The sequence below is a fragment of the Phalacrocorax carbo genome, chromosome 18 (assembly GCF_963921805.1).
Source record: "Phalacrocorax carbo chromosome 18, bPhaCar2.1, whole genome shotgun sequence".
Taxonomy (NCBI): domain Eukaryota; kingdom Metazoa; phylum Chordata; class Aves; order Suliformes; family Phalacrocoracidae; genus Phalacrocorax; species Phalacrocorax carbo.
The window spans coordinates 7,475,308-7,485,048 of NC_087530.1; the positions used below are offsets into that span (position 1 = coordinate 7,475,308).

At 50.3% G+C, this 9,741-nt stretch overlaps 1 protein-coding gene across 1 annotated transcript; it reads right to left on the reverse strand.

Annotated features, from left to right (window-relative positions):
• Positions 1 to 5,630: 5,630 nt before the first annotated feature.
• On the reverse strand, positions 5,631 to 9,724 carry NAIF1 (nuclear apoptosis inducing factor 1). The gene is made up of 2 exons (XM_009501354.2): positions 8,678 to 9,724; positions 5,631 to 8,004 (listed from the first exon to the last, which is right to left on the reverse strand). The coding sequence occupies exons 1-2, from the start codon at positions 9,186 to 9,188 to the stop codon at positions 7,541 to 7,543; spliced, it is 975 nt and encodes a 324-aa protein (XP_009499649.2). The 5' UTR covers positions 9,189 to 9,724; the 3' UTR covers positions 5,631 to 7,540.
• Positions 9,725 to 9,741: the final 17 nt, after the last annotated feature.

A 9,741-nucleotide genomic window follows, 5' to 3' on the forward strand; every position in this document is an offset into this window, starting at 1 on the left:
AGCTGGCACTGGGACGTGCAGGGCTGGCTGAGGGGGTGGCAGGCCTCGGCCCCTGGGGCCTGCAGCCATGGTGTCCTCGCTTGGGCTGAGGTGATGGGAGAGGCCTCTCTGACAGACATGGCCTCTCTGTGCCCTCTTAAGCGCTGCCCCTTGGCAGCCAGGGCCCCTTGTCTGTCCTTGTTGAGCTGCCTTCCCTGCCCAAGCAGCTCCAGTTGACATCTATCCCAGCGGGTACATGCCACGCGCTGCAGGCATGCCACTCTTCTGGCAGCACTGCCTCACCAATGCAGCAGTGCGGCCACCCCATCCTCACCCTGCGCCTCCAGGTACCGCACAGCGGGCCGTGGGTCAGGCTGACCTGGGCTGGCTCTCCAGCAGCGGGAGAGAGGCCCTGGCACCCCACGCCCCTGTGGGCAGCGCAAGGCAGGGCCAGGACCTGGAGTCTCACCCTCTGTGTGTGAGATGTGGCAACCAGTTAAACACATCTCTTCATCAAAATGGCTCCCTGTTATTATGTGCTGCTGCCGCGTCCTGTGCTGTGGCTGGGATCCCTGGTTAGGCAGGATTCCATTGTTTAAGGGCAATCAGAACAAAATGTCTCTCCTCGTCCTGAAGGAGTCTGCAATCATCAATGTGATTTGCCTATTTTTTTAAAGTTAGGGATGTGCCTAATAGTCTGTGTTGCAGAGAAGTTGAGGCTTACATGGGAGGGACTTTTCCCAAGGCTGATTTGCATGTCTGGCAAATCTTGGAGGAAAGCCTGAAAGTCCTCACTCTCTTTGCCAGGCTTTGATACCCAGGCTCCTTGCCTTTAATCTTTGCCATCTATGCAGACAATATCAGAGCTATCAAATAATTCTACCACAATGTGAGTCTTTAAAAAAAATCTGCTAGGAAAAGTGCACGGCAACGTACTTAGATAGAGGTGAAATGCTGGATTAAGCCAAGTGCATTGTTACAGTTCTTGCTTACCAGGTTAAGCAGATACACAGACTTTGGGCTGGGAAAGCATTTCTTGTTGGCATGGTGAAACTGTCGCAGGAGATATCAGTCTTCCCATAAAGCAGGGTTTGTGGAGGCTGCTTTTAAAGGCAAGTCTTGTATCATTCCATCAGTGGATATCTGGTGTTTTCAAGGCCTCGAGACATTGCTAGAGATGGGTTGGGGTTTTTTTTTTTTGCTTTCTGTTTCTCAGTTTATTGGGAGAGAGCTCAGCCTGCTAAATATTTGATATTTGCCAAGCTGGGATGCTCAGATGCTGGAAGTATCTGAAGTATCCAGCCCAGTCCCTCACACTTCTCATTCCCTGACCGTATTGCTGAGGGATGTGTCGATCTTTCGCTTCCATTGCTAGGTAAAGGACAATCTCTCTTCTTCTCTGTTTGTGGTGTGGGAGGAGGCTGTGTGTTATCTGGTATGATTCACTCTGATAAATAACCCCCTCCTTGGATTTCCCTTGTTTATAGCACCAGCCCCAAATGCTACATCCTTGCTGTTCTCATGCAGTTTTATCGGAAACATCTCTTGAAAACCTCAGGGTTTTTAAAATTAATTGAATAATGTGACTGATGTTAAAAATAAATGGATTTGGAAAAGTGCCCAGTGAGCTGCTGAACAGTGTGTAATATAGCAACCGTAGCTGGATTCTCAGGGGTATGTATATTTTCCTAACAAACACAGTCTCATGACTTAGAGATTAAATCTTTATTAGTTCGAAATTCACCCTGTTGATTTTTCTGTGTTTACGCTGCATAATTGTTTCTGGACAAATTCACATTTTTTAAAGGGACAGTGCTCCTCTAAAGGCGTGCCCGGCTGGGAGAAGTGTTGGCGTGGGTGAGCCTGAGCCCCACAGAGGCACCGCAGAGCCTTGAATGTGAGTGTTGCGTATCTCTGTCAATCCACCATCCCACTGACTTGGTATTTTCTGATCCAGGTCCAGTTCGTTCACCAAAGGGCCACGTGTGTGAACCGGGCATTCTGATATATATTAGTTCTGCTTACCCCAGACTCAAATGCTGTTGATTTCTCTTTACGACCTCAGCCCTGCTGTGCCCACCTCACCTATCCACCATGAACCTCAGCCACGTCCCTGCCCCATGCTTTCCCGGACCTAAACCTTTCCTGATGCCTCTCCCCAGTGCCACCATCACTTCCTCAACTTTTGCTGGCTCAGGGCATCATCTTATCACTCTGGGATAATTTATCAGCTTGGGCTCTGCAGTTAAGTCTGGGCCTCACCTCTGCTATCACTGGAGGTGTGTCCCACTGGCCAGGGGCTGGGATCTCCACGGTCTGCTCACCTTGGGACTGTGAGTGAGCAAGAATGGAGGAGATGGGTTTTCTTGCCTCCTCCCTCCCCATTTCGAGGGCTGAGATAAAGCAGCAGGGAAGAAACAAGGCAAGATCGATTCAGAAGGGACAAAACTCAGTGAGGTGAATTGAAATAGATTCTGTAATGGGTTTGGTGAGCTGTCAAATCCTACTTCTTATCCCATGGGAATCCCAGATACACAAAGAAATCATCAAGCTCTGTAAACTACATCATCAGCATCTTCCTCTAGAAAACATCACCACGCTAATCCATTTGTCCCACCAGCCAAATGATTAAAGTTTGAAAACTAAATTATACACGTTGCTGCAACAGCATAAACACAATTACGGCTCTCCTCTGTTACACCTGTAACCTCTGTTATAATGGCTTTAATGAGCTTTCAGCCATGTCATCCAAAAAGAAAAGATTATCACACAGCACCGTATGCTGCAAGGGCGTTCTTCGCGCTGCCGCTGGCCAAGCACTTCCAATGCACTGGCTCTGAGGAGCTGTGGGCTGGGTGCCCATGGTGGGTGGGTGCCTTTCCTGGAGCTGGGGGACTGGGGATGTCCCGAAATGCGGCACGGAGTGCAGGCCCCCAGGGTGGGACACCACAGCAGTGTGACCCTGTCTGTAGTGTGCAGGTCGCCGGAAGCCCTGTGACGGGAACGGGTATCTATCCCCATTACATAGGATTATCCTATGGTGTGAAGCTATTCCAAGCTTGTGTCTTCTCAGCTTGATTTAATAACAGGTTGCAAGCTCTACTTTGATCTGCTCGTGTTTTTCACTAGTTCCATGTTTAACCAAACCCATCATCATAAAGGCCAGAACTGTTTCACTTTCTGCGCCAGGCTGTGTTTCCTGTTGGACATGCAAAGGACACACCTGCACAGTGGGTTCCTGGCCTGCCAGGACAGGGGATCCTGTTATCGACAGAGACAGAGGGAGTGCAGGAATCCGGAGTCGGTGGATTCCTTTCCCCAAACATGTGGCCAGACTTGAAAATCCAGCTGCCTGGCTTTTTTTGTTTACTGGTTTCCATATCTGCTCCAGTGTGTCCTGGGAATGTGCGGCAGGACTCTCCGTTCCTTTCCGGGAGGCCTGTTGATGGAATGGGAGCTGGTTTGCTCCTTCCAGAACCTGCAGACTGGAACCCACTTTGCCTTGAGGCTTGTTGTGTTTATTAAGCATTATCCTGTGTCTGTATCCCAGATGCTGCCTTCAGCGCTCCCCCGGACAAGAGACTTGCTGGCCGTGGGCTCTCCCACTGGTTCCATGCTTCTGGCTGCAGCCCCACAAATGCTGCTGTTACCCCAAATGCCACAGAAACAACTGTAAGTCTGTGGTTCCCACCTGACATGGCAACCTCTAATTTGGGATCCCAGGTGGCAGAGGTAACAGAAACTGTCCCTGCTGGGGCTGGGCTTCTGCCTTGGGTTAATCACCTTGCAGGGCTGGGACCCAAGGGCTCCGGAGCCTGGTTTGCAGGCTATGTGGGCTTCATTCCTGCTTGCAAAATGCAGCCTGGAAGCTGTGCCAATCGTTTGTGTGAAGCTTCTTTGTCAGATGCTTTCAAGAAAGACAAAGAATCTTAAATGCTCTAATTTTCATGCTTACCAGATCACACTTGTGCTGACAGTACCTGCTGGCAATAACCTCTCTGGCAGCAACAGGAAAAAAGCAGAAAAAACCCCACATGAATGCTTTGCCAAAACAGCATTGACAAACTTTAAAGACATGCTGGAGGAGGTAAAGGAAATTTGGGTGAGTATGCAGGTGATCATTCTGTCCCTCAGAGAGATCCAGAACTGTTATGTAGCTATGGCAGCACACTGTACTTGTGGGATACCGATGTACTTATGTGTCTTCTAAAAATCTTTAAAACCTGTCCCTTATAATTAAAGAATTAATGTGGTTTTTTATTTTGTGCCTGCCCATTCTGTTCTGCAGTGAGCTTACCTCAAAGAGAGCCGTGAGCTCCCGACATCTCAGTGTCCTCTGCCCGTGCTGGCAGGAAGCAGAGGGACCCGGTTTGCATTCCCAGGTGTCTGGACTTTTCTAGGCCTACAGATGTTCCTCATCCCTGAGCTGTACCCATGGAATTTCTTCCTCTCCAGGCTGTCAATCCTGAAAACATTAATCAGTGAGAGGAGCAAGCAGGATCACAAAAGGTCTGGACAACAAGGGTCACTTCTGGGACCATCCTGCTGGGGCCAGACGGTGGCCAGTGCTTTGCTGCAGCTCAGGATCCCTGCGCTTTGCCCCGTTGCGCAGTGCCACCTCCTGGAAAGCCGTGCCTGAGGCGCACACATCACAACCGGTGGTGCTGCAGGCAGCTTGGCAGCTGCCTTGGATTGCTGCAAAGTTCATCTTCTGACCCACCAAGGGTCCCCACCAAACTTCTCTTCCCAGCAGGTACAAGGGATGCTGCTTGCCGCCCGGCTGCTTGCCCTCACCGCAGATACCCTGCGGCAGAACATCCCTGCGCGGCTCTTTCCCGCTCTGGTTGCTGAACACAAATCTCTAGGTACAAAGAGAACAGTGGAACAGCACAAATGAACATCTACAGGTGTTAATCCTTAGCTTTTGTTCTGTTTGGGCACCAGTTCCCTGTTCAGTCAAATGCCCTGCATATACGTTCGCCCTGTGAGTGCCCTTTTTTTTACCTGTTTCTCCTGGTTTTGGCATTAAGGGACACTTTTCTCTCTTCCTCCCCCAAGTTTCATGACCTCATCACGAGCAACAAGCAGGCCCCTCATCACAGTGCTCACCCTGTATTTAAAATGTTGCTACACCTTTTTAATGAGACAAAAATGTGTACACGGAACTTGCACCTGATTGCTGCTGGCTTGACTAAGCTCTGTATTTACCCTGAAAAGACAAGAAAAATGGGTGGTTCCAAGGGCAACATGTTTACTCGTATGAAACAGTAACACACCTCAAGTGCTTAGTCACTAAAAAAACGTACGCTGCAATTTAAAGCCAAAGGCTGGTACTTCATAATTTTAGGCTATTGTGGCATCTTCTGAGCAGTTGGGAGGTTAGTATGCTTTGGTAACCTGTCACACACAGTGAAATAAGTAGTGCTCCAAGGTAAGGCTGCAAAAGCTGTTATTTTTTTTTTTAAAAAACCAAAAAACCATAATTAAGTAAATACAAGACCACAAAGTTCATAAACAAGAGAACAAGCTGCCATGACACGTGGCTGTTCACATCCTTCTTTGGCCCTTTCTCAGCGAGGATTCGGTGTTACAAACTTGTTGTCATGACCTCATTTTGGCTCTGGAGCATGCCGAGGAACTGAAACAGCCTGTTTAGCAAAAACATATTTTTTATTAAAATTCATATTTGTAAAGCAGAGATCATTACACAAATGAGGTAAACCAACATATATGACATAGTTTTCACTTTAAAAATAAATTTCAATTGATTTCACAAAGTCTGAGAGTCAGGTGAGTGTTACTCATGTGGCAAGATGCCGGACAAGGTGGGAAGACGCAGCTGATGCCACCCTGACTCAGCCCAGAGATGTCAGTGCCAAAGGGTCGGGAGCCTTCCAGGGGCCAAACCCTTCTCACCATGCTGTCCTTTTGTCCCACATCAGACTTGCACACGAGAGGAGATGAGTAAAGGCCAGAGACAGGCAGCGGTAGCCTCTTCACCTACTGCTCTAAGCAGGGGTCCCCCATCAGCATCCCCTCCCAAAAGGCTGTGTAAATGTTCAATTTGATTGTGCAAATTCACTCCCTCATCAGCTGCTGCTCACCACATCTCAGCCCTAAAGGAGACTTAACAGCAAGCAAATACCGGCTCTGAAAAAGTTCCATTTCAAAAGTAGCATCTGGCAAGCAACAAGCCCGTTAAATGTGACACACTTTGCAAGGTATGGGGAGAAAAGTTATGCTTCCTTCTTTTTTTTAAGTTTGCTTCCATGCATGTACAAGTGGAGCTTTTAATCTAAAAGTTTATAAAGTTACTGCAAGTCTGTGAGAAACATGTTCACCATCCTGTGAAATTAAGCTTTTTCATTGAGGACCAAGCCCCACAGCCTGAACACCTCAAAGAAGAAAGAAAGTGGCTGCAAATGTTGTTTTACCCTGTAAAATGGTAAAAGAAAACAGTGAGGTGAACCTCAGACCCGTTTCTCAGAATGCTGCTTGAAGCAGACTCACAAAAACTGGCTGTACTTGCTTCCAGCTCCTAACAAGGACAGAACAAGTGCCACCACCAGAACCAAATAATGCTCCAGAATTCACTCAGTTAAATCAGTGGCTGACGAGCTCCTAATGCTGGGAATGACTGTGTGGCTGAAGCTCTGCAGCCTAAGTCCACTTTGATGGATCAAGGTTTTATGGAGGTGACAAACTCTGCAGATGAGGCAGAGGTGGAGCTTCACCTGTTACATCCACCTGAGTGAAACTCATCCAGGCCCTTGGTAATTAACTACACTGAGACACATAATACGTTGCATCCAATACGCATCCCAGGACAGTATCTGGTAACCAAGACACAAAATATTCATCACATCTGCCAAGTTTATAGTGAGAATTCATGACCACATGCAGCTAGAACATGAGGTGAATGCACTATTTTAATCCCATTTATATCCTCAGGGGATGTGGGTGGGATTTAAACTGCATGTAGGCTTGGTGCTGGTCTCCATGGGCTGGATGTCACCCTCCAAGAGCAGGATCTGTAACTCTTGGTGCAGAGAGAAGGTTGTACCACATCTGGTACCACGTTTCCAGTAAACGCTTTCAGCAAGAGACAGAAATGCATTCACTACCGTGCACTACCGTTTATGATAACTGTACCTTGGCAGCTGCAGTACTGTGATATTGCAAAAAAGACTCTCCACGGTAGAAGTCAGTTAAAGGCTATAGATCTTGACAGGGAAAGAAGGAGGTGTCATACTTAGAAGAGTTTTTTTCCAAACAAAAATAAAAAAATAACTGTCTTTTTTTTTTAATAAATCTATTGTTTGAGGAACTAAAGCAACCAATATTAAGTTCCTGGTTTATTATACATCCTGCTACAGCTCTGTATTATGAGTCTGAAAAGGCAGATTAGCATAAGATTAGCAGAGAAAGCAAGCTGTTCAGGCTCCTCAAGACTCCAAGGCGAGCCATTTCATATTGACAAGAGCTAGCACCCCTCGCTCCCTGTGTCCACCAGCAGCACGGGCAGGTTTTTTCCACAAAAGGCATCCCATCACTCTTTCTTTCACTGGATCATGCCATCTTGCTGCCCCGTCTGGCTGGGGTCAGCTGTGACCGACGGACTGGGTGTATTGCTCTGCAAAAATCGACGGAAGTCCTTAATCATGGGGCGGAGGACCTGGATGAGGGCACTCAGTGCTGCCTGTGTTCCTTCCATGGCTTGTGCCTGTCGCTCCTGGGCGCATGCCTGCACCTCCTGAGAGCGACGAATCATCTGAAGCAAGTCATTCTGCTGCTCCAGGTGCTGGGCAATCTCCTTCACATGCAAGTTGGTCACACGCTGCTCCTGCAGGAGCTTGGCTGAGTTCAGAGCAATTCGGCTTTTCAGCTCCTGGGGTTTTGCGGACACTTCGTGCTGATGTGCCATCATCTCCAAGGGTGCTTCGGCGGTAACCGTGGTGGGGGCTTCTGTTGTGCAGTACTCCACGACTCCGTCCTCCAGACTGTGGTAGGTTGTCTCTGCAGGAACTGAGAACAAAGGACAGAAACGGGGTAAGAAGTAGCTGTGATACAGGGATTTTTATCTACAGGACTATTCAATGAATATCACAGGAATACTGCCTGTTCAGTGAGATAACATACAACGAACAGCAATGCACAAAATGACCTATTTAAGTCTACTCCACCCTCATTCGAGCTTCCTTCTAGGCTGTGCAGTCCAAAGGAATAGGGCATGCCTTATCTGTCTAGGCAAAATAATTTCTCAGCCTCCAGTTCAAGCGGCGTAAGGGCAACTGACATAAGGGCAAAGACAAGACCCAGAACGGCACTTGTCAGAAAGACAACTGCTCTTTGGGGCAGACTTGGAAAATCAGCCTTGGATATGTTTCTCTCCCTGCTTTTGTTCCCAGAGAGGGGGAACTGAACAGTCTTCATGGTGCAAAGGATACTGGCTTCCCTTGTTCTTAAGGCTGAGCCCAGCTATCAAAGCTGACCCTCAACATGCTGCATATCTTGCAGCCACTTCCCTACAGCATGAGGATGTATTGGGAACGACGTTTGCATTACAGAGATACGGGGGTTTCTTTTTGCTGAGGCTTTTCCCACAGAGGGCTCAGGGCCTCCTCGTGGGGGCCATCAGGGCCCCCCCGTATGACCTTCCAATTCAGCACAGAGCGTCTTCAGCAGGCGCGGCACTCACTCTGGGTCAGGGTGACGGTGGTGGCCGACGCGGTGATGGGTATCTCGGTCCCGTCACCTGCGCCGCAGTCCCCACTTGGCAAACTGATGATGGTGGCTTCTCCCAGCAGGTTGCAGATACGTTGCTGCATGGGGGTGAGGATAACCGGGGCGGTGGCGGTGCCCGTCGGGTCTTCGCTCTCCGTCCCGTTGCTGTTGCCGTTCTGGTTCTCGCCTCCCCCTTCCATGGCAGCCCGGACTTGGGCCACTTTGCGTCGCACCTCGGTCTTGAGGTCGGACCATTTCTTCTTGACCTCGGGCAGCTCGCGGTGGCAGGTGGCAACGGCATTGACGCGGCGCAGGATGTCGTGCCAGGCGGCTGCCTTGGCGGCCAGCGGCACGCCCGCGTTGAAGTGGTTGATGAGGAGGTGCTTGCCTCGCTCCAGCTCCTCCACGATGATCTCCACCTCCCGCTCTGAGAAGTTCATCTTCCGCTTCTTGGCTGGGGGCGCTGGGGGCGACGCCATGGCCATGAGGGGCACTGGGGAGGGGGCACTGGGGGACACCTGAGGGCCGGCAGGGGGCTGGCCGGGCCCAGGGGCACTGGGGGAGGCCGGGCAGGGCCGAGAGGCGGCAGGCCCCCCCCAGGCCTGCTCACCCCCGGGACCAGGGACAACTGAGGGGCCCCAAGGCCCCTCAGGGCCCGGAGGCGTCCGTCCCCGCCCGCTCCCCCCTTGGCACCGCCAACGATACGCAAATTGCGTACAGCAGCCACCCAGCAAACCCCACTCAACAGCCTCCACTCTGCGACACTGGCGTAATGGCTTCCAGAATCAGCCCCCTTTCCTGCCTCGTCTAATTGGGCAGCCCACCTGCCCATCAGGCGGAGGTCTCGCCTCCCGCCTGCAGTACCGCGCTGTCATTGGTCAGCTGCGCTGCCCGTCGGGGGTGGACAAGACACGGCCCCGCCTCGCTGCTTGCCTCAGGTCACTGGGCCTGCGTGAGGCTTGTGAGGGGCTGGGGCCGCCCATTAATTTCCCCGCTCTAATTCCATTGGGTTCTTCTCCCGTCCATCAACACAGAACG

Bases quoted from the DNA above. Each gene is read 5' to 3' on its own strand.
- NAIF1 (XM_009501354.2), bottom strand. From the start codon at position 9,188: ATGGCCATGGCGTCGCCCCCAGCGCCCCCAGCCAAGAAGCGGAAGATG. The intron at 8,005-8,677 runs GTGAGTGCCGCG...CTTTGTTCTCAG, and splicing joins CACCGTCACCCTGACCCAGA to TTCCTGCAGAGACAACCTAC.